Genomic DNA, 24,077 nt, shown 5'->3' with positions numbered 1-24,077 from the left:
GGTCATTTTGGGTGGGTTTGGTTCGTTTTGGGTGGATTTGGGTCATTGTGAGTGGGTTTGGATCAATTTGGGTGAGTTTTGTGTCACTTTGCGTGGGTTTGGGTCAATTTGGGTGGGTTTGGGTCAATTTGGGTGGGTTTGGGTCATTTTGGGTGGGTTTGGTTCGTTTTGGGTGGATTTGGGTATTTTTGGGTGGGTTTGGATCACTTTGGGTGGGTTTGGGTGGCAGCAGCAGGTCAGTGGGGCCCAAAGTGCCTCTTAAAGGGGCAGTGCCAGGTCAGTGGGGCCCACACTGCCCCTCAGGTCTGTGAGGGCCTCTGGGATCCCCCAAGGAGTGTCTGAGACCTTTGAAGCTCCTCTGAGGCCTTTATTGGCTCCTCCAGGAGGGATCTGAGACCTGAGATCCTTCCAGAAGTTCTTCTCTGGGGTCCTCCCAAGAAGCTCAACGCTGATTGGTCACCCTCTGGGGCGTGGCAGCATCCAGCAGGTGTCGGAGGGCAGCGGAAAGTCCCAGCAGGCTTTGTCCCACGCCACGTGTCAGGGCCGCCAGCAGCCTCAGGAGGTCCCTGGTGGGACAGGAGAAGCTCTCAAGGGGCAGACCTGAGCCGCAGGCAGGAGCAGCAGAGACGCAGGCAGCAGCAGCGCAGCCGTAGGGACCCCTCCCCTGCCCCCAGCCCCTGGTGCCCGCTCCGGGCCCAGCCCTGCCGCGTCCCAGCGCAGGCTCCGCACCGAGGCTGTGACCCGCGGCGGCTGCGGAGGCTCCTCCGGGGGAGGATGAGGAGGAGAGGGGCAGGGGCAGGGGCCATGGTGGGGGCGCTCGGGCAGGGCTCACCTTGGGGGGCTCCCAGCTCTGGCCTGGCTCCAGCGCCAGCAGCAGGCTGGGGGGGGGCAGCAGCTCCAGCACCCCCTGCGAGGCCACCGAGGAGCCGTCCCGGGGCAGCACCAGCGACAGCTCCGGCGGCAGCGACAGAGCCTCGGCCGCCTGCGGGAGCCACTCCCATGCAGCCTCCCCCTGCGGCCTCCTCCCTGCGGCCTCCTCCCAAGGAGCCTCCCCCTGCGGCCTCCTCCCTGCAGCCTCCCCCCAAGGAGCCTCCCCCTGTGGCCTCCTCCCTGCAGCCTCCCCCCAAGGAGCCTCCCCCTGCAGCCTCCTCCCAAGGAGCCTTCCCCATGCAGCCTCTCCCCTGCAGCCTCCCCCCCATCGAGCATCCCCCCTGCAGCCTCCCCTGCGGCCTCCCCTGCAGCCTCCCCTCCATGGAGCCTCCCCCCATGGATGCTCCCCCTGCAGCCTCCCCCTGCGGCCTCCCCCCATGGAGCCTCCCCCCTGCGGCCTCCCCCTCATGGAGCCTCCCCATTGCGGCCTCCCCTGTGGCCTCCCCACCATGGAGCCTCCCCCCTGTGGCCTCCCCACCATGGAGCCTCCCCCCTGTGGCCTCCCCACCATGGAGCCTCCCCCCTGTGGCCTCCACCAATGCAGCCTCCCCCTCCGCAGCCTCCCCCGCAGCCTCCCCCCCTGCAGCCTCCCCACTGCAGTCTCCCCCCATGGAGCCTCTCCCCTGCAGCCTCCCCCTGCAGCCTCTCCCCTGCAGCCTCCCCTGTGGCCTCCCCACATGGAGCCTGCCCCCTGCAGCCTCCCCCCTGCAGCCTCTCACCATGGAGGCTTCCCGATTGACACGGGGACTATTTTTCACACTACCCCCTGTGGCCTCCCCCCATGGAGCTGTGGGGGTGGGGTTTTGAGAAAAATAAATAATATCTATTTTTGATAAATTCTCGACTCGGCCACGAATGAATCCTGCTCTCCGCAACACCTTGTATCTTCTGCTGGATTCTGGTGCAGCTCATGAAAATCTTTTCTCACAAAGAAGAGTAGTCTCAGCAACAAGAATCTGATGTGAATTTGTGTGCAGTTATCTCAAGGGACAAGCTTAGCATCAAACAGGCTGCCCAGGGTAGCATTGGGGTCCCCATCCCTGGAGGGATTTCAAAGCCATGGAGATGTGGTGCTGAGGAACCTGGTTCAGTGGTGACCTGGCAGTGCTGGGTTAACGAGGGTACTCTGTGATCTTAAAGGACTTGTCCAGCCAAAATGGTTCTATGATGTTATGATTGTTTCCTTAAGTTGAAAACAGAAGGACAGGAGGCTTTCCAGTGTTCTGTTTTGTTTTTCTGAAAACAGCATTTCAGTTGTAAGGATTTCTGTGCATAATTGGTAACTTACCCAGGATCAGGAGTTCAGCTCTTCAGACTGATCACTGAAGTGCTTCATTATTGGCTCAGGTGTGTCTGAGCACTGAAATAATTTAAAGACTTGTTTTTTTCCCTTTCTCTTTAAGCTGAACAAGCAAAGGGAACCAATCTGGCATAGGAAGTTAGAAAGAATGTGTTCTGGAAGTTAATAAAGCAGAACAGCCTTGCATAATTCACCCTGGCAGCAGTGAGTGACCTCTCTCTAAGTTGTTCTAGATTGTTGCCTGCTGCTGACATAGCATCTAATCAGCCAGGGTTCTCCACGCATTAGAGCAGTCTGTTTGCTTTGACACTCCATTACCTTGGCTTGACCTGCACTTAGAAATGAATCTTGGGCAGGATAAGCCTGTGATTGACACCTTCCGAGATCTCCTCGTCATGCACATCTCCATCCAGCCTCTTAGAGAGGGGCTGGTACCTGTGGTACCTTCACTGAGTGAAGGAATGAATTTGCCTTGGGGAGACCTGTGGTGGTATTTGGCCATCTGCTGCCTTGCACTCACTGTTTTACTTACTCCTGGTGACCACGTTGGTCTTGAGCTGCCTCTTGGTCACAGGGACCAGGACGTGAGTGCAGTGTATGGGAGTCCCTAAGGAGGACTCAGCTGCCACCACCCCTCAGAGCTGCCTCTCGTGTCTGCAAACACAGCAGCTCAGTCGTTTCCTCCAGCTAGGTCTGAACATTGCAGAGAGCAGCGAGGATTGGTAGTGGGGCAGGAGCTGGGATTGTGGCCTTGCAGCTGGTGGCTGTGCTGGGTCAGGAAGGTGTTGTCCCCCGTAGTGTGTAACAACCCCTCCAAACAGCACAGAGGAAATGAAAGCAGGCTACTTGAGAGAGGAAAACAAAGCAATAGGTAAGGTGTTTGAAGCAGCTGGCAGCTTTTCTGAGCCCAGCTCTGCTCTGCTTTCATTGAGTGGCTTTTATGCTCTCTTTTCTGCACCAGGCTCCTGGTGGGCTCTGAGGCACTCACCCACAGCATGGCTGCCAAAGAACATCCTGACTTCAGGCCTAAGGGAAGCTCTGGGGAGAGTGATGACTCGCTCAGAATCTCGGCATCTGAGGTGAGTCATTTTGAAGCTGAAGAGGCAGGTCTGCAGCATTCCCAGGGGCACTCTTTGGATGAACTACACAAGCAGGGACCAGCAGAAGGGATTTGATAGGAGTTCCACAAAGATGTATTTCCTGGAGGCTCTTCCCTTTTGAACGTAGAAGTTGCACCAGGGCTGGTTTAGGTTGGACATGAGGAACAATTTCTTCTCCAAAAGGGTTGTCAAGGCCTGGAGCAGGCTGCCCAGGGCAGTGGTGGAGTCCCCATCCTTGGAGGGGGTTGAAAAGTTGTGTAGATGTGGTGCCGAGGGCCGTGGTTCAGTGGTGACCTGGCAGTGTGGGGTTACCGGTCAGACCCGATGATCTGAAAGGTCTCTCTCAACCAAAAGGGTTCTGTGATCCTAAAGAACGCTCCAAGAGAAGTGGCAGACAAAGAGCCCAGTGAGGGCACTGGCCTGGAGCAGGAGCTGTTGACTCCTCGGCTGGTTGGCCACAGGCTGATTCTGTGCCTTGTGTCTGCTGCCACCTCCTGGTCTCCTCTTCCTGAAGAGGAAAGATGGAGCAAGTCCAGCACCCCCACTCAGAAATCAGTTTACAGTCAGACAGTGACATTAACCAAGGAAGGTCACTTTTTCTGGAGACATGGAATAGCAGGGCCAGGCTGCTGGGGAGAATGCAGACGGCTGAGGCACATGCCTCTTGCTTAGCTTCTCCCTCCAGCAGGGCAGGCATTCAACCTGGCCAGTTTCTCACAGTGGTTTTCCTTCTTTCTGTTGTGTAGCTCAATGAATCTGCCTCCGGCGTTGCCTCTGCTTCCCGGGACGCCTCTACCTCTGCGGAAGCCTCTGCCTTCTGGGCTGCCTCTGCTTCCCGGGAAGCCTTTGCCACCAGCGACGCCCCTGCAGCCTGGGACACCTCTGCCTCCTGGGACGTCCCTGCCTCCAGCGATTCTTCTGCTCCAGCGACGTCCCTGCCTCCAGCGATTCTTCTGCCTTTAGAGATTCTTCTGCCTCCAGCGACGCCCCTGCCTCCAGCGATTCTTCTGCCTCCAGCGACGCCCCTGCCTTCGGGGACGCCCCTGCCTCCTGAGATGACTGCCTTCAGGGACGGCCCTGCCTCTAGCGATTCTTCTGCCTTTAGTGATTCTTCTGCTCCAGCGACGCCCCTGCCTCCAGCGAATCTTCTGCCTTTAGAGATTCTTCTGCCTCCAGCGACGCCCCTGCCTCCAGCGATTCTTCTGCCTTTAGACATTCTTCTGCCTCCAGCGATTCTTCTGCCTCCAGCGATTCTTCTGCCTCCAGCGACGCCCCTGCCTCCAGCGATTCTTCTGCCTCTAGCGACGCCCTTGCCTTCGGGGATGCCCCTGCCTCCTGAGATGACTGCCTTCAGGGACGCCCCTGCCTCCAGAGATTCTTCTGCCTCCAGCGACGCCCCTGCCTCCAGAGATTCTTCTGCCTCCAGCGACGCCCCTGCCTCCAGCGATTCTTCTGCCTCTAGCGACGCCCCTGCCTTCGGGGACGCCCCTGCCTCCTGAGATGACTGCCTTCAGGGACGGCCCTGCCTCCTGAGCCGCCTCCGTTTCCTGGGTCGTCTCTACCTCCAGCAATGCCCCTGCCTCCTGTGATTCCTCTGCCTCCACTGGTGCCCCTCCCTCTAGCGATTCTTCTGCCTCTAGTGATTTCTCTGCCACCAGCGACGCCCCTGCTTCCAGAGACAACTGCCTCCAGGGATGCCCCTGCCTCCTGGTTTGCCTCTGTGTCCTGGGACCTCTCTGCCTCCAGCGATGCCCCTGCCTCTAGGGATTCTTTTGCCTCTAGCAATTCCTCTGCCTCCAGGGATGGCCCTGCCTCCTGAGCTGCCTCCGCTTCCTGGGACGTCTCTGTGTCCTGGGACCTCCCTGCCTCCAGCGACGCCCCTGCCTCTAGCGATTCTTCTGCCACTAGTGATTCTTCTGCCTCCAGGGACACCCTTGCCTCCAGCGACATCTCTGCCTCCAGCAACGCCCCTGCCACTAGTGATTCTTCTGCCACTAGTGATTCTTCTGCCTCCAGCGACGCCCCTGCCTCCAGCGACGCCCCTGCCTCCAGCGACGCCCCTGCCTCCAGCGATTCTTCTGCCACTAGTGATTCCTCTGCCTCCAGCGACATCTCTGCCTCCAGCGACATCTCTGCCTCCAGCGACATCTCTGCCTCCAGCGACGCTCCTGCCTCCAGCGATTGCTCTGCCTCCAGTGACGCCCCTACCTCTATCGATTCGTCTGCGTCCAGCGATTCGTCTGCCTCCAGCAACACCCCTACCTCTAGCGATTCCTCTGCCACCAGCGACGTCCCTGTCTCCTGAGACGCATGCCTCCAGGGACGCCCTTGCCTCCTGGTTTGCCCCTGTGTCCTGGGACATCCCTGCCTCCTGGGCCGCCTTCGCTTCCTGGGACATTTCTACCTACAGCGACGCCCCTGCCTCCAGACGTCTTTTTGCCCTTCTTGCACACCAGACAACTTAACCCTGTTTTGGCTTTGTTCTTTCTGCAAAGAAGAATGGACTCCGTTAGCTCTTGGCTGAATGCCCCAGTGTCTCGACCCATAAGTTGGGAAGGGGACACAGTTCTTTTGAACATTTCGGTGGGTTAAATTAAGACTCTGGCGAGGTCATATACCAAAGTGAGGTTAATTATGTCTTGCAGGCAAAACAGAGAAAGAAAGACAAAAGGGAGAGAGAGGGAGGGAGAGAATGGAGAAAGATACAGAGCAGGAGAGATAGAGTGAGTCTCATTAGGTGAGACTTAGCTTGAATTGCAGTGCTTGTGATCACAATCACAGCTGAGCTTAGCCCTTTCTCTAACCAACTGCCAAAGCTCTTCTTGTAAGGCTTAGGCTTTTCTCCTGAGCTTCCTTCACTGGGCTTTCTTCCTTCAGTCATTGTGAAGCTTTGGTTGGTTTTCTCTAAGGTGTCACTGTAAATCTGTGTAGGCTTTTTGGCAAAGTTCAGTGTTTGACACCTGAGAAATAGGACATTTTGACCAGATTGCTGCCTGGCCTCAAGATGTGCAGGTAGTCTGTAGCGTTCCGGTTTGGTTTGTCTGGATTAACCTCCTTCAGAGTATCACTTGATCTTTTTTACTTTTGTTTCCCCTTGGTCCTGCAACTGATCTGAAGTTGTCTCTTCTTTGCCCAGGACTGTTTAGCTGACAGTTTTTCTAGGGCATCAAGCCTATAAATAATGTGCCAAAGTGTCTATTTTAAACTAAGAGAAAACAAATCTTTACCTTTTAATATTGCCTAGGATTTAGATCCAATTTGTACGGTAAAGATTGTCCACTGTCTTGTGGACAGCATAGGTCTAGGAGAGTCCTGCTGACTTATCTCTATTTCACTCTAGAAATTGTTCCAGAAAGTTGTTTCCCAGCATTGTTTGGGGAGCATTTGGTCACGAAGGGACAGGGATGAAAACAAAGAGCTGGTGCTTAGCATCAGAGCCACCATCACTCAGTTCAACGCCGTTTGCAATTGCGTTGTGAGCACCATCGTGAAGAATAAGGACCTAAAGACACATCAGAGAGCCAGGATCATGGAGAGATGGATCCATATTGCCCATGTAAAGCTTTGATTTTGTATTCTTCAGTGTTTCTGGTGTGGGAGGTGGAGGGAATAAAAGGGTTGTGTGCATTGGTCCCAGGCCAGTGAACATCTTAGCACTAAATCTTTCTATTTTTGACTGCCTTTCTGTGTACTATCAGGTGAAGTATTCCCCTTCCTCTCCTCTGTTCCTTCCCCACCATGGAAATGGGGGTTGGTGCTGGTCTTCACAGGGCTGGGATCTCTAATGAATGGGTGAGGTGAATGGGGAGTGCTGCACACTTGCTAACACATTTATGGGAAGACACAGGTATATTCAGCCACTTCCCTGCTAGCAGTGAAAGAAGTGACATGGTAGTTAACAACATCCAGAGGTTAGACCTGCTTTCAGAGGAGCATTTGACGAGAGTGGAGTTGGCCTGGCAGTGGTGCAGGCAGAATAAGCCTTGTGGTCACCTGCCTTGGGCCATTAACATTCAGTCCATGAGCATCATGCTCCTTCTGCTGTGTCTATGAATGCAGTGGGAGCTGAAATCAGGTGTGGCAGAGGACAGCACAAGTGTTTCTGTTTTCATACCTTCACATACACCACAGAATTACGGAATTGCTTTGCTTAGAAAGAAGACCTTTAATATGAATCAAAGTCCAACCATTCTCTAACTCTACCAAGGCTGGTGTTAAACCATGGCCCTCAGCACCACATCTCTGCCTCTTTTAAACACCTCTAGGGATAGTGATCCAACCACCTCCCTGTCCCTTTCAATGAGAAGGGTTCTTCTAATGTCCAACCTAAGCCTCCCCTGGTGCAACTTGTGGCCATTTCCTCTTGTCCTATCACTTACTAATAGGGAGAAGAGACCAAACCCCACCTTGCTCCAACCTCCTTTCAAGTAGTTCTCTGTTCCACTTTTCTCTAGAACTGGAAGCTGTAGCACAAAGGCATGAAAGTGAGGGCAGCGACATCTAAGCATCAAAGCACATAAAGTGTTTGGTGCCTGAGGATGGGCAGTGATGTTTTTGATGCTCAGTATTTGTACAGCTGCCTGCTTAGCAGTGGGGAGGTGCACCAGGCACGACAGCGCTCTCGCAGAAGAGCACTTGAGCAATGGGGATGCTGACATTTAAAGCTGCTGTGTTTCTGACCGCTCTATTCCTAGGAGTGTCGTGCGCTGAAGAATTTTTCTGCCCTGGGGGCTGTTGTTTCGGCACTGCAATCCTGTGCTGTCTTTTGGCTCAAGAGTTCCCGGGCACGTGTTCCAAAGTAAGTCTCCCGTTCTGTGCCTAGCCCCAAAGAAAGGCAAAAACTCAGTGCTCTGTCTTTTCATCTTGTCCTGCTCCTTCACAGACATTCCTGTAAGGCTAAGACGTGAGCTCCTCTTTCATACCAAGGGGGCAACCTGCCCTTGGGGGTACCAGCTCTCTTCTGTCCTTTGTAGCATACTGGGTCTTCCACAACCTATTTTGAACAGCTGTGGGACTAGCTACTCACCCAGCTCATGCCCACCATTCTCACAAGGCCAGCACAAGGGCACCGTGGTGCTTGCCTGTTGTCTTCTCTCCTTTGAATCGTAGGACCATCATGGAATGGCTTGACTTGGAAGGCACCTGAGAGAATCTCTCTCTGCTATTTTTCTATTCCTTCAAATCCATTTAACCACCTTCTTAGAACCAGCTTAGTCTCATCCCCTGCGGTGTGATTGAGATCCCTGGCATACCTAGATGGCATTTCCTTGTGATGCTGTAAAATAAAGCCTAAATTTATTTGGGGCACCAAAAGTTCCCAGCAGGGTTTCTTGTAGACATGCAGCATCTCATTGGATACATTTTGGTGGTGTTCTCTTTTATATGCCCAACTGATCCATAGTGGAAAAAAAAGTGATCTGGTCTGATTTAGAGCTTACTGCTGACACAAAGGATTGGATCTTTCCCTGTTACAGAAAGGCAGTGCTGCTGTTAGAGGAGCTGGCCCATATCTTTGCAGACCGTAGCAATTCCTTGGCAGCTAAGGAGCTGGTGGCAAAGGTGAGACTTAGCTTGAATTGCAGTGCTTGTGATCACAGTCACAGCTGAGCTTAGCCCTTTCTCTAACCAACTGCCAAAGCTCTTCTTGTAAGGCTTAGGCTTTTCTCCTGGGCTGAGAGGTGATTTTGTGGTTCCTGAAAGAACCAAGAGGTGGAGGGAGGAGATTCTGCCCCTCTGCTTCACTCTGCTGGGATCCCACCTGCAGTGCCAGGGCCAGCTCTGGAGTCCTCAGCACAGCAGACACATGGACCTGCTGGAGTGAGGCTACTGCGATGATGGGAGGGCTGAAAGGCCTCTGCTGTGAGACCAGGCTGTGAGAGTTGGGGTTGTTTGACCTGGAGAAGAGAAGCTCCAGGGAGACCTTCTTGTGGCCTTTCAGGACTTGAAGGGGCCAGTCAGAAAGCTGGGGACAGACTTTTTATCAGGGCCTGTTGTGACAGGACAAGGGGTGATGGTTTTAAACTGAAGAAGAGAGATTTAGACTGGCTACAAGGATACTTTTCCCACTAAAAGTGTGGTGAGATGCTGGTCCAGGTTGCCCAGAGAGGTGGTAGATGCCTCATCCCTGGAATCATTTCAGGTGATTTTGAACAGGGCTGTGAGCAACTTGCTGATTGCTGAGGGTTGAACTAGATGAGGTCTAAAGGTCCCTCCCAATCCAAGGCAGTCTGTGATTCTATGGAACGATTGATGAATACAAACATGTGCTCAGCTGTCTACTTTCTGCCCTACACGAAACAATCCCATTAACTGCTCTTGCTAAAGAGAAATAGGTGGAAGCCCAGACAGTTCTGTGTAGTAAAGTAGGTACTGTAAGTACTGGAATTCTTGTGATAAAGAAAATTGGCTCTAGTCAGAGCAAGAATCTTTTTGCACAAGGTCACAAAGCTTCTGATGTACCAGCTTGAAAGCTACACAGACTTCTCCAGAGATGGCTTCATAAAATGTGTCCACTTTCCAGTCTGCTGATGCAAATGGCTTTTGTCTCCAAGTTGGCAAAGGACAGGGGAAGAGAATTCTGGAACAGGGAGGCAAAAGTGTTGAGCAGAATTTTTAATTTGACTGGGGAAAATACATCTCCTTTTGGCTGGTGGAGACAAGTCTTTGCTTCACAAGTGTGTAGAAACACAAACTGTAGAGCTCAGAGTGCAGCTTCTAGTAGCCTAGAAGGTTTAAAATGTGACTCACTACTGTTAAAATGAAGGGAATGGCTGGGGAGTGAATTGCTCCTTCTCTGGCAGCAGGTAACCAGGGACCCTGTCCCTCCCCAGGGTTTCTTCCCCCAGCAGGGTTTCCTGGTGACCCACTGTTGCAAATCAAGGTAGGGTGGCAATATTGGTGAGAAGATCCTGTTCAGAATTTGATTTAAGGTCTAGATGAGGTACTGAGGATGATGGAATGAAAGAAAACATGGTTTACAAGACCACTGCCTGCTTCTTCCATGTCCTTATTCTTGCTCTGATCTTCTGTAGGGGACAGGGCAAGTCCTGGTACCTTACCTCGGTGCTTTCCTCACTGATCTTGTCATGCTCGACACAGCCCTTCGAGACTGTGGAGGTAATTTGGGGTGATTATCACTGAATCCTAAATATCCTCCGAATCGTTCAGCTCTGAGTCTGCCCTTCCTTGTATCTTCTGCTGGATTCTGATGCAGCTCATGAAAATCTTTTCTCACAAAGAAGAGTAGTCTCAGCAACAAGAATCTGATGTGAATTTGTGTGCAGTTATCTCAAAGGACAAGCTTAGCATCAAACAGGCTGCCCAGGGTAGCATTGGGGTCCCCATCCCTGGAGGGATTTCAAAGCCATGGAGATGTGGTGCTGAGGAACCTGGTTCAGTGGTGACCTGGCAGTGCTGGGTTACCGATGGCCCGGTTCCCGGCTGCCATCGGGCTGTACCGAAGGCGGCGCCGGGCGAAGTCGCTCCGCGCTTCTCGCCGCGCTGGTGGCCGCTGCGGTGCTGACGCAGCTGAGCTGCGGCCTCCGGCTGAGCACAGGCCGCGCTGGCAGGCGCGAAGGTGCTTTCGCCGTACCGCAGCCCTCAGATCGATACGACAGTGGTATTCGTGCACCGTCCCAACCTGGTGATGCCTGCCAGTGGCACTGACCCCGCAGGGGATCCTTTTCCATTTAAACCACCTGTTTCTTGTCCTCCACCCGAACCTTTCCTTTTCATCTGAGGTCTGCTGGGGAGACGGAGAAGTGTTGCTGTTTGACAGAGTGGCTCTTGAAATAGTCACTCAACTGAAACTGAACTTCAGGCCAGACTGAGTTTGTCCTGGGGCTGTTGTGTCATGTGTTTAGTATAAGGATGAGTTTGTTTGCCTTCATCTTGTTTTCTAATCAGAATTCCTGTTTGCTTACTTGTTTTCTTGTAGGAGTTTGAGGTGATTTCCCAAATTAAGCTGCTTCAGTCTGCGTGTAAGAGCTATTTCTTGACGCCCAACCACAAATTCACCCAGTGGTTCAGGAAGCAGGAGCACTTAACTGAGGAGGAGAGGTGAGTTCTTAGTCCAGCTGGCAAAGCAGGCTTGTCTTCCCCCACTCCCCCCCGCAGGTAGATTAGGTCAGCCCTTGTCTGTCCTCTTATAGGAACTTGTGTGTACTGCTGCTCAGGGGCAGTGGAAATACATCTGCCTCCTGCTAACCAGCTGGAGGAAACCTGTTGAGCACTGAGCTTTGAGATGGGAAATCAGGCTTTTGACTTTGAAATGAGACAGTCTGTTGTGTCTGGGCTGTCTGTATGTGCAGGTGCAGGCTCAGAAGTCAGTCCTAAGGGAGATCAGGATCACTGAGTTGTTTGGCTGGTGGGTGTGGGCGGCAGGTAGCCAAGGCAATGCGGAGCTTGCTGAGCGCTCACCACATCGATGTCTTCAGGGTGTTTGGGGCAGGTTTTTCATCAAAGAGCTGAGCTCTGTGCTACAAGAGGATCCCAAGAGCATTTACTGACAGCATTGTGCTATCTCCACTAAGCTTTGACCATCTCTCTGCTAATTGAAGCAGCAGTTAATTAGCATCATATTGAGTCATAATTTGCACTGCATGGAGTCACAGTGAAACAGGCCAGTTGGCTTACCCAAGATCCACATGAACTATTCTCTTGGGTTTTAAAATAAAACCATGGGTGTCATCCAAAAAAGCATTTGGAAGAGGTGAAAGATCCCCTTTAGTGTGGTAAAATATAGACAGAGCTGTAGTGATAGGAAGAGAGGAAATGTGCTCAGGTTACAGCAGGGGAGGTTGTGGTTGGATATCTGAAGAAACAGCTTCACTGAAAGGGTTCTCAAACACTGGAACAGGCTGCCCAGGGAGGTGGTTGAATCCACCTGTGGAGGTGTCTAAAAGGTGTAGAGATGTGGTGCTGAGGGCCATGGCTACCACCAGCCTTAGCAGAGTTAGAGAACGGTTGGATTCAGTGCCGTTAGGTGTCTTTTCCAAGCAAAACAATGATGCTGTGCTCCTCTTTGTGGAGTTGCAACCTTCTGTGAAGTGGGAAACGCTGAAGGCTTCTTGAATGTCATGAATATTGCTGTTTTGAGAGGTAGAGCAGGAAACATTGCCTGTAAAAATCCTAACCCAGTGGCTTCTGTGTTGCAGTTACCGCCTGTCACAGGAGATCGAAGCAGCTGCTAAGATCGGACCCACACCACCCAAACGTCAGCAGAGTGTGGTGGAGAGGCTCAGCCTGTGAGTGTGATGGGGCAAAGGGCATGTGGTGTCTTAATGTGAACCTGAACAAATCAGACAAAGAGCTGTAAAACCTGCCCGGGGATCCAGACCTCTGCATGGCTTCCAGGATACATGATCAGCTAGAAACTGCTTCTGTCTGGAGCTGTCCCTGTTCTGTTGTTTAGGAGTCATGAGAGTTATGATGAAAGAGCTTAGAAAGAAGTGAGCCTTGCCAAGGTGTCATAAGAAGGAACAAATTCGATGCTGGATTATAAATTTAGTATCCATTGCCATTGTGTCATCACTTCTCTGAAAGCAGCTGTAGAAAGGATGATAAAGCCTGGCCTGTTATTAGTCTACTTTGCTCTATAGGTGCAAAAGCTCCTTGCAGGATTTTAAGATGAAAATGAAGGTTAGCAAAAAGGCATTGATAACAGAAACAATCTGCCTCACTGCCTTGGAGTTAGAGAAGGAAAAAAAAGAATCATGGGGAGACAGTCCAGTTGTTTGGTCTAATGCCACAAAGATTCAAACAGGAGGTGGTTGGAGATGAGGGTCAGGCAGCTAAGCAGCTGTGGGAAACAGTAGGCCAGCAGGAATTCAGGGAGAGCTTCAGGGGATGAAAGCAGAGTTCAATGACTGAAGTAAAAACACCTTAAAGGAGAGACACTCGAACCTGATGGAAGAGGAGATATGAAGGGGACTCCCCCTTCACAGGAAGGGCAGCAAAGCTGGTGGAGGGTCTGGAGAACAGGTCTGGTGAGGAGCAGCTTGGGGAACTGGAGTTCTTTAGCCGGGAGAAAAAGAGGCTGAGAGGAGAACTTCTTGCTCTCTACAGCATACTGAAAGGAGGTTGGAGTGAGGTGAGAACTAGTCTCCTATTTCGAGCAATAAGTGATAGGACAAGAGGAAGTGGCCTCAAGTTGTGCCAGGGGAGGCTTAGGTTGGACATTAGAAGATACTTCTTGGCTGAAATGGTACTCAAACATATGAACAGGCACCCCAGGGAGTTGTTTTAAAGAGGCAGAGATGTGGTGCTGAGGGCCATAGAATCAACCAGGTTGGAAGAGACCTCCAAGATCATCCAGTCCAAACTATCACGCAGCCCTAAAGTCTGGTTTAGCACTAGCCTTGGTAGAGTTAGAGAATGGTTGGACTTTATGACCTTGAAGGTCTTTCCTGACTGAAATGATTCTGCGATTCTGTGACGATGCCTGAATTCTGTGGCCTCCCCTGAGTGACTTCCTTGGAGCTGCCTAAGCTGTGTGCAAGAAATGCCAGACTTTATTCTCTGGTTTCTGACTGGGGCTCAGTGCCGTCCTGCTGTAACTTCCCCTGGTCAGCCTGTTTGCACTGTGCAGTCTCTGTCTAAGCAATCATTCCATCTGCACCTGAATGTGTTCTGGAAGTTAATAAAGCAGAACAGCCTTGCATAATTCACCCTGGCAGCAGTGAGTGACCTCTCTCTAAGTTGTTCTAGATTGTTGCCTGCTGCTGACATAGCATCTAATCAGCCAGGGTTCTCCATGAGTTAGAGCAGTCTGTTTGCTTTGACACTCCATTACCTTGGCTTGACCTGCACTTAGAAATGAATCTTGGGCAGGATAAGCCTGTGATTGACACCTTCCGAGATCTCCTCGTCATGCACATCTCCATCCAGCCTCTTAGAGAGGGGCTGGTACCTGTGGTACCTTCACTGAGTGAAGGAATGAATTTGCCTTGGGGAGACCTGTGGTGGTATTTGGCCATCTGCTGCCTTGCACTCACTGTTTTACTTACTCCTGGTGACCACGTTGGTCTTGAGCTGCCTCTTGGTCACAGGGACCAGGACGTGAGTGCAGTGTATGGGAGTCCCTAAGGAGGACTCAGCTGCCACCACCCCTCAGAGCTGCCTCTCGTGTCTGCAAACACAGCAGCTCAGTCGTTTCCTCCAGCTAGGTCTGAACATTGCAGAGAGCAGCGAGGATTGGTAGTGGGGCAGGAGCTGGGATTGTGGCCTTGCAGCTGGTGGCTGTGCTGGGTCAGGAAGGTATTGTCCCCCGTAGTGTGTAACAACCCCTCCAAACAGCACAGAGGAAATGAAAGCAGGCTACTTGAGAGAGGAAAACAAAGCAATAGGTAAGGTGTTTGAAGCAGCTGGCAGCTTTTCTGAGCCCAGCTCTGCTCTGCTTTCATTGAGTGGCTTTTATGCTCTCTTTTCTGCACCAGGCTCCTGGTGGGCTCTGAGGCACTCACCCACAGCATGGCTGCCAAAGAACATCCTGACTTCAGGCCTAAGGGAAGCTCTGGGGAGAGTGATGACTCGGTCAGAATCTCGGCATCTGAGGTGAGTCATTTTGAAGCTGAAGAGGCAGGTCTGCAGCATTCCCAGGGGCACTCTTTGGATGAACTACACAAGCAGGGACCAGCAGAAGGGATTTGATAGGAGTTCCACAAAGATGTATTTCCTGGAGGCTCTTCCCTTTTGAACGTAGAAGTTGCACCAGGGCTGGTTTAGGTTGGACATGAGGAACAATTTCTTCTCCAAAAGGGTTGTCAAGGCCTGGAGCAGGCTGCCCAGGGCAGTGGTGGAGTCCCCATCCTTGGAGGGGGTTGAAAAGTTGTGTAGATGTGGTGCCCAGGGCCGTGGTTCAGTGGTGACCTGGCAGTGTGGGGTTACCGGTCAGACCCGATGATCTGAAAGGTCTCTCTCAACCAAAAGGGTTCTGTGATCCTAAAGAACGCTCCAAGAGAAGTGGCAGACAAAGAGCCCAGTGAGGGCACTGGCCTGGAGCAGGAGCTGTTGACTCCTCGGCTGGTTGGCCACAGGCTGATTCTGTGCCTTGTGTCTGCTGCCACCCACCTCCTGGTCTCCTCTTCCTGAAGAGGAAAGATGGAGCAAGTCCAGCACCCCCACTCAGAAATCAGTTTACAGTCAGACAGTGACATTAACCAAGGAAGGTCACTTTTTCTGGAGACATGGAATAGCAGGGCCAGGCTGCTGGGGAGAATGCAGATGGCTGAGGCACATGCCTCTTGCTTAGCTTCTCCCTCCAGCAGGGCAGGCATTCAACCTGGCCAGTTTCTTACAGTGGTTTTCCTTCTTTCTGTTGTGTAGCTCAATGAATCTGCCTCCGGCGTTGCCTCTGCTTCCCGGGACGCCTCTACCTCTGCGGAAGCCTCTGCCTTCTGGGCTGCCTCTGCTTCCCGGGAAGCCTTTGCCACCAGCGACGCCCCTGCAGCCTGGGACACCTCTGCCTCCTGGGACACCTCTGCCTCCTGGGACGTCCCTGCCTCCAGCGATTCTTCTGCCTCCAGCGACGCCCCTGCCTTCGGGGACGCCCCTGCCTCCTGAGATGACTGCCTTCAGGGACGGCCCTGCCTCCTGAGCCGCCTCCGTTTCTTCTGCCTTTAGTGATTCTTCTGCCTCCAGCGACGCCCCTGCCTCCAGCGATTCTTCTGCCTCCAGCGATTCTTCTGCCTCCAGCGATTCTTCTGCCTTTAGACATTCTTCTGCCTTTAGACATTCTTCTGCCTCCAGCGATTCTTCTGCCTCCAGCGATTCTTCTGCCTCCAGCGATTCTTCTGCCTCCAGCGATTCTTCTGCCTCCAGCGACGCTCCTGCCTCCAGCGATTGCTCTGCCTCCGGTGACGCCCCTACCTCTATCGATTCGTCTGCCTCCAGCGATTCGTCTGCCTCCAGCAACACCCCTACCTCTAGCGATTCCTCTGCCACCAGCGACGCCCCTGCATCTAGCGATTCTTCTGTCTCTAGCGATTCTTCTGCCTCCAGCGACGCCCCTGCCATCAGCGACACCCCTGCCTTCAGCGATGCCACTGCCTCCAGCAACGTCCCTGCCTCCTGAGATGCATGCCTCCAGGGACGCCCTTGCCTCCTGGTTTGCCCCTGTGTCCTGGGACATCCCTGCCTCCTGGGCCGCCTTCGCTTCCTGGGACGTCTCTGCTTCCTGGGACATTTCTGCCTACAGCGACGCCCCTGCCTCCAGACGTCTTTTTGCCCTTCTTGCACACCAGACAACTTAACCCTGTTTTGGCTTTGTTCTTTCTGCAAAGAAGAATGGACTGCGTTAGCTCTTGGCTGAATGTCCCAGTGTCTCGACCCATAAGTTGGGAAGGGGACACAGTTCTTTTGAACATTTCGGTGGGTTAAATTAAGACTCTGGCGAGGTCATATACCAAAGTGAGGTTAATTATGTCTTGCAGGCAAAACAGAGAAAGAAAGACAAAAGGGAGAGAGAGGGAGGGAGAGAATGGAGAAAGATACAGAGCAGGAGAGAGAGAGTGAGATCATTACTACCCCCGGGTTCTTTCTTTGGTGGGGACGAGGGGAGAGATGTTCCTGATGAAGAGTGTTCTGCTGTTGCTCTGGCTGACATTGCTTCAGCTTGTGATGTCCTGGGTGGCATCGCTCCAGCTCGTAGAGTTTCTAGTGATATTTTCTCTCTCCTTACACAGGCATAACTCAGGCGTTTTATACTGCTCTTGGTTTATTCATTGCAGCTTTGTCTGGCTCACACCTTGGCCACATTCCAGGGGAGACTTCCAGAAGGTCTTTCTGTGTGCCTGCAGAGATTGGCACCAAGTAGCCTCTGCCCCTCTTTGCTGTCCAGTCTCCACCACACCCCGTGGGCAGTAGGTGGACAGAGATGACATTTCAGGTGGGTTGTTCAGGATGATCTTATCTTTGCTGAGACAATTCTGGGTTCTTATGTAATCATCCCGATCACAGGTGATGTAATTGTTCAAGGGAGGATTCCCTCACGTGTTTTGCTCAAGGACAAGGCAAAGGCAGTGCCACTGCAAGGGGATTTGCCTTTTCCTTTGCTAAGCCCTGAACAGAAACCAGTGCCTTCTGCATGTGTTCTGAAATGATTGATGTTCCTCTTTGTAAAGTGCAGTGGCCTGGAGAGCAGAACTTTAAAATCACATCTTCATTTCTGAAAGGCAACTCAATCACCTTGTGTTTTACAAGTGGGTGTTTTAAAAGCAGAGAGAGAGAGGTTTTAGCTGTCAGCCCAACACACCAGAGAGGTTTTATGCATTTCTCTTCCTCTTTACCTAAATCGGTTCCTGACATGGTACACATTTTAGCTGGAATGAAGAATCATAGAATCAACCAGGTTGGAAGAGAACTCCAAGATCATCCTTCTTGGGGTGCTAGAAGAAAAGGAGGCCAAGCGTGAATTCTGTCCAGCAGGTCCAGTAAGAGCCCTGGCACTCTCAGGCAGCCACAGGGATCTCACCCACAAGGTGACACTGGCCGTGCCCTCGAGCTGGGCATGCTGAGTACCTGAGGAACCCTGTGCAGCACCTGCCAGAAAAAACTTCACTCCTCCATGGGGTAGCCCTGGCTCTAGAAACAAAGCACTGTTTTATCTCAGCACTGCTGTAGCTATCAGTATCACCAATCGTCAAATCAGCCAGGTTGGAAGAGACCTCCAAGCTCATCCAGTCCAACCTAGCACCCAGCCCTGTCCAATCAACTAGACCATGGCACTAAGTGTGCCATCCAGGCTTTTCTTGAACACCTCCAGGCACGGTGACTCCATTTGCCTCCCTGGGCAGCCCATTCCAATGCCAATCACTCTCTCTGGCAACAACTTCCTCCTAACATCCAGCCTAGACCTCCCCGGCACAACTTGAGACTGTGTCCTCTTGTTCTGTCACTGGGTGCCTGAGAGAAGAGCCCAACCCCACCTGTCTACAGCCTCCCTTCAGGTAGTTGTAGACAGCAATGAGGTCTGCCCTGAGCCTCCTCTTCTGCAGGCTGCACACCCCCAGCTCCCTCAGCCTCTCCTCACAGGGCTGTGCTCCAGGCCACTCACCAGCCTTGTCGTCCTTCTCTGGACATGTTCCAGTACCTCAACATCTCACTTGAATTGAGGAGCCCAGAACTGGACACAGCACTCAAGGTGTGGCCTGACCAGTACAGGGGCAGAATAACCTCCCTTACCCTACTAGCCACACTATTGCTGATCCAGGCCAGGATGCCATTGGCTCTCTTGGCCACCTGGGCACACTGCTGGCTCATCTTCAGCTACTATCTGCCAGTACCCCCAGCTCCCTCTCTGCCTGGCTTCTCTCAGCCACTCCATCCCCAGCCTGTAGTGCTGCTTGGGGTTGTTGTGGCCAAAGTGTAGAACCTTCCTTTTAGCCTTGTTCAGTCTCATCCCATTGGCCTCTGCCCGCCCATCCAGCCTGGCCACGTCCCTCTCCTACCCTCCAACAGCTCCACACCTGCTCCTAGCTTGGTGTCATCTGCAAACTTCCTGATGCTGGACTTAATTTCCTGGTGCAGATGATCAATAAAGATATTGAACAGTGCTGACTGTGTTGGCTGTTGAGGGAATCATTGCAGCCACTGAGCCGTTCAGTATTTTTAGTCATACAGAAGCCAGCTACAGGTCCTGCTACCCTGCAGCTGCTTCTGTTGCTTCCTAAATACTTGGTATCTGGTCCTTAACCATTTATCACAGGGAACATGATGGCTGCACTCCAGGCATCTCTGAAGAACCCTCCCATCAACAGAAAGAACCAGGCAGTGAAGGTGAATAGGGACCAACTCACTCATGGCTTACACCTTGTCCTGATTTGAGCTAGAACAAAACCAGTTCTCACTTGAGTGATCTTTTTTACAGCCTTAACCCCTGACACTCCTTCCAAATCCTTTTTTGTTTCTATAACCCCACTAACCTTGCCAGGTGTGACTTTAAGAAGCCAAGGAAGTTAGGTTTAGGGTATTCCCTGATGTTAAAACATCTGTGTCCTTTGTTGGTTTAATCTTACACTTTAACTTGGTGCCAGATCAGGTTTTGTGTGTTCTCCTACCTGGGCTGCTGGTGCGTTGTTGTGTCCTGGCTAACTCCACACATCACCAGGTGCCTGTGTCTGACCCAGAGCTGGCAGCATGTAGATGTAGTTGGCACTGAACTACTGAGGAGCCACAAATGCCGTCATCACCTTTGACTCAGGAAGCTGCTAGCACAGCCAGAGCCTGAACCTACAAAAGAGGGAGAGCTGCTGGTTATCACATGCAATTAAAGCTAAGCTGTGTGACTTGTAGTGTAAAAGGGGGGGAGATGCTCATTTGAAACAGGCAGGAAGGCTTTCTGATCGGTGGTTTCAGACTGTAGGTACCTTGACCTGGGGTAATTCCCATGTTTCTGTTTCAGCAGGTGGAGGAGTGGGGTCTGTCGTGTGCATTCTGAGTGCCAGGAAAATGGTTCAATCCAGTAACGAGCAGCTGCTGCCCTCCAGGGCCTGGGAAGTGCCGGTGCAAAACGCAGAGGGCCAAATGCTGTTGCTGCCCTGTAGGCAGTGCCTGTCTCTTGGCTCGCCTTCTCTCTGCTGCTGCTGAATCTGACCAGTAGTGCCTATTGTGATCTCTTTTTATGTTCTCTTTTTGTTAAATTCCTGAAAAGGATGAAGGTGCAATTTTGTTTCTATCAGGAATATTTGGTACTGATAAACATTTCAGGGACAGCATCTAGTGATGTGTACAGCTTTGTCTTTAGGGTGATTGGCATTTGTGTGCAATTATGGCTGATTTCAACCTCACTTTCCAAGCAGGTGCTAAGGCACTGAGGGCAATGTCTTAATTCTCTTTGCCAGCCAAGCAATGTCTTGCCCTAAGATCTGTATTTGAGAAGTGAGTCAGCTGTTAATATAGGTAAGGGGGCTGTGCTTCCCTTGGTCAGCCTCTGAACCTACAACCTTCAACAGGACAGCAAGCAAAAACTCCTTTCTGACCCCAATTATCATTGCAGAGAGATGGGTATTTTTCTTACCCTCTCATCTCACAGCCTGCTCAGGTTCCTTTGTGATCAGTCAGGTTTCAGGTCCATAGCAGGGAGGTCATAGTTCTCCATCATGCAGCTGGGAGGATAGAACTTAAAAGGCTGATGGTCCATTTATGCTGGAGCCCAGCCCAGTGGAAGCAGCAATCCTGAAAAGAAGGAAGAGCAGCTCTCACACAGCAGAGTCCTTCAGCAACTTGGTAGGGTTATTTTTCTCAAGCACAACAAAATGGCTACTGGTGTCCACTCTATCCCTGTAGAGCTCTCCCATGTTTTGTTTTCTAGTGTCTTAAGGGACACTAGAGAGTTCACATTGCTGTTGGCTTGAGCCACAGTGTGTTAGCTAGAGGGCAGATTGGGTTCTAAAATAGAGGAGTACCTCACCAAGAACTGGGAAAGGCCAGGACATCCAGTGCCAGTGGCATCCTGGCCTGGATCACAAACAGTGTGGCCAGCAGGACAAGGGAGGTTATTCTTTCCCTGTACTCACAGTATCACAGTATCATCAGGGTTGGAAGAGACCTCACAGATCATCAAGTCCAACCCTTAACCACAGAGCTCAAGGCTAGACCATGGCACCAAGTGCCACGTCCAACCTTGCCTTGAACAGCCCCAGGGATGGCTGGAAAATGATGGAGAGTGGCTTGGCCAGCTCAGCTGCCAGCTCTCTCAGCACCCTGGGATGGATCCCATCTGGTCCCATGGACTTGTGGGTGTCCAGGTGGCTCAGTAGGTCCTGAACTAATTCCTCAGGAATTTCCAGGGCAACACACTGCTCCCCGACCCCATCCCCCAGTTTAAGAGGCCACTTGCCCTGAACTCCTCCCTCCTTACTGCTGAAAACTGAGGTGAAGAAGGCATTCAGGACCTCAGCCTTTTCCTCGTCATCAGTTATAGTGTTCCCCTCCTGCTCCAGTAAGCAGTGGAGGCTCTTCTGGCCCTTCTTTTTAGCACTGATACATTTATAACAGTGCTTTTTATTCTCCTTCACAGAAGTGGCAGCCTAAGTTCTAGCTGGGCCTTAGCCTCTCTAATTTTTCTCCTGCATAATCTGGCTACCTCCTTAAACATGTCAGGAGAAGCCTTCCCCTCCTTCCAAAGGTGATACACCCTCTTTTTCTCCCCCAATTCCTTCAGGAGCTGTTTGCTCATCCATGCTGGTCGCCTTCCCTGCCGGCTCATCTTTCGGCACATGGGAACTGCCAGCTCCTGTGCCTTCAAGAGCTCTTGTTTAAAGTAGGTCCAACCATCCTGGACCCCTCCGTTCTCAAGGACTGTGTGAGCAGACTCTGCCAGAGTGTAGTTGGTGTTTGTGCAGTGAAGCCTTTAGTTCTTGATTATGAAATGATGGCAGTGGAGACAAAAAACCGGAGAGTGCCAGGGGAGTTTAGCATGTGCTGGGTTAAAGGTCGAGGCTGTGCTCCCTGTAAAAGGCTTTTGGTGTGTGTTTGTGTGGTTTTTAACATGGTTTTACTTCTGAGATGTATTTAATGTGCCTTCCTTTCTACTTTCCAACTGCAGAGCTGTTGCTTCTCACTTGCAGCACTCTCTCAGAGGACAGGTAACTGGATTTTGTTTCCGTTCCAATGGTCTGTTGTAGCAGAAGGAAGCTGTGGCTGCCTGAGCCTGAGCCTCAACATCTGGAAGAGTTGGGAGATACCCTGGGTGCCTGTGAGGATAAAGGGATGTGATACACATCTTAGGGCAATGTGTGTAAGTATCTGCAGCATTCCTGAAAACTTGGTGCTAGTTAAAGCAGAGAGAGCAGTACTGGATGGTTTGTGCTGAGGGCCACGAGGATGATCAGAGGGTGGGAGCAGCTCTGCTCTGAGGACAGACTGAAAGAGTTGGGGCTGTGCAAGCTGGAGAAGAGGAGGCTCCAAGGTGGCCTTCTTGTGGCCTTCCAGTATCTGAAGCCCCCTGTGGCCTACAAAAAAGCTGGGGAGGGACTTCCTAGGCTATCAGGTAGTGAGAGGACTAGGGGGAATGGAGCAAAGCTGGAGGTGGGGAGATTCAGACTGGACGTGTGGAGGAAGTTGTTGAGCATGAGAGTGGCGAGAGCCTGTAATGGGTTGCCCAGGGAGATGGTTGAGGCCCCATCCGCTGGAGGTGTTTAAGGCCAGGCTGGATGAGGCTCTGAGCCAGCCTGCTCTAGGGTAGGGTGTCCCTGCCCATGGCAGAGGGTTGGAACTGGATGATCTTTGTGGTCCCTTTCAGCCCTGACTGATTCTCTCTGCTATCCAGCTGCATTCTGCAATCCCTCTAAGAACAGATGCTGGCTTTGTAGAATGTCTCTGTAGGAGGTGTGAAAGGAATTGGGAGTCTCATCTGCCTGGAGACAGAAACTCTGCTGTCTTTCACATGGCAGGGGAGTGATGATGCAGCAGAGGAGCAGGTGAGTGAGGCATGGGGCAGCCTCCTGAAAAGGCTGCTTGCAGCCTCAGATGTTTGCAATGCTTGAGAATCCTTGGCAAGGCATTAAAAACATTAAACCCTGTAAGTGTTAGCCTGTGGTGTTCCAACAGATCAAAAGCTCTCCTTTTTAATCTAGGTATACAAGAGTGGTATTGATGTGTAAAAGAGACTTGGAAATGCCCCCCCCATCTCCTCTATGATATGTAAAGGCTTCTAGAAAATAAAACCAACTCCTAGGTAGAATTATGAAATATAACTTGTGTATATGTAAATTGAAACCAGTGGATTTTCCTTTGTGTGTCTTGGGTGTTTGGAAAGTGCTTGCCAGCAGGAGTGGGAAATAATGCTCATTAAACTTGAAAATGAAGTTTCAGCTTGCCCAGCTGCCTCTCAGCATTGCTGTCCCTACTACAGAGGGGTGGGCCGGCTGCATCCCTCTCTGGAGGAAGGGAGGGGTGGCTTGCTGTGCTTCAGAGCCTACAAAGAGGGGACTCTTGGACTGAGAAGACCTTCAAGAGCAGGACAGCTGCGCAGCAGTGCTGCGCCCCTTGCAGTTTGTACCTAGCAGCAGCCCTGTGCTATGCCTTCTGCCTTATCCCCAAAAGGGATTTGCTAGGTGAAATGTTCATGTTCTTTCCCCATGTCTCAGTTTCCCTGACTAGAAAATGAGTCATGAAAGGGCAAACTGCTGTGCTGTGCTCCAGCAAAGAGCAAAGGCTGCTCACCCTCCAGAGCCAAACCGCCAGCCCATCACTGCCTTGCATACACTTCTGTCACCAGCTCCTCCTCAGCCCGCTGGGCTTTTTGTCACTCAGGAGGCATTGGGGCTTGTTTTGTCTGCTGCATTCCCTCAGCACGCCCACCCACCTACTTCTTCCTGACTGCTGCATAATGGGCCTGAAAACACAGACCTCAAATGCACATCTGACATTGAATTTGGACATGAGAGTTTAGTGAGGCTGTGGCGGTTCTGCCACTCACAGCCTCCACATCCTGCCCCTTGCACTCACATTTCCTTAATGACATGTGTCCCCACCACACGTGTGTGAGTGCACACTTAACATGCACGTGCTCCCCAACATCACCCACCCTTTGCAGAACCCTTGCTCCCAGCTGCTCTCTGCAGGGGTGTTGGACAAGATGAACTTGGAGGGTTCCTTCCAACCCGATGCAGTCTGTGATTCTGCAGACTGCTCTCTCTCTCTCTGTGCCTCCTCCCAGGGTGCTGAGGCCATAGGGCAGATGCGATCGATAGAGATTCAGTCTCCACATCTAGTAAATCAAAACCCTTCTGTGCTAGTTTGAAGCA

At 51.9% G+C, this 24,077-nt stretch overlaps 2 protein-coding genes across 2 annotated transcripts in view; one reads left to right on the top strand and one right to left on the bottom strand.

Annotated features, from left to right (window-relative positions):
- The window catches only part of LOC135174539 (ral guanine nucleotide dissociation stimulator-like 1), a 63,443-nt gene that overhangs the window by 33,987 nt on the left and 5,379 nt on the right, over positions 1–24,077 (bottom strand). The gene's annotated exons all lie outside the window — the stretch shown is intronic.
- LOC135174529 (dentin sialophosphoprotein-like) lies at positions 8,865–16,402 on the top strand. The gene is made up of 5 exons (XM_064141808.1): positions 8,865–8,889; positions 10,362–10,446; positions 14,766–14,883; positions 15,655–15,822; positions 15,952–16,402. The coding sequence occupies exons 2-5, from the start codon at positions 10,416–10,418 to the stop codon at positions 16,400–16,402; spliced, it is 768 nt and encodes a 255-aa protein (XP_063997878.1). The 5' UTR covers positions 8,865–8,889; positions 10,362–10,415.

Source organism: Pogoniulus pusillus, unplaced genomic scaffold (genome assembly GCF_015220805.1).
Source record: "Pogoniulus pusillus isolate bPogPus1 unplaced genomic scaffold, bPogPus1.pri scaffold_74_arrow_ctg1, whole genome shotgun sequence".
NCBI classification, from domain to species: Eukaryota; Metazoa; Chordata; class Aves; order Piciformes; family Lybiidae; genus Pogoniulus; species Pogoniulus pusillus.
The sequence above is the reverse complement of the archived record's forward strand: the minus strand, read 5'-3'. Positions and strand labels throughout refer to the sequence as shown.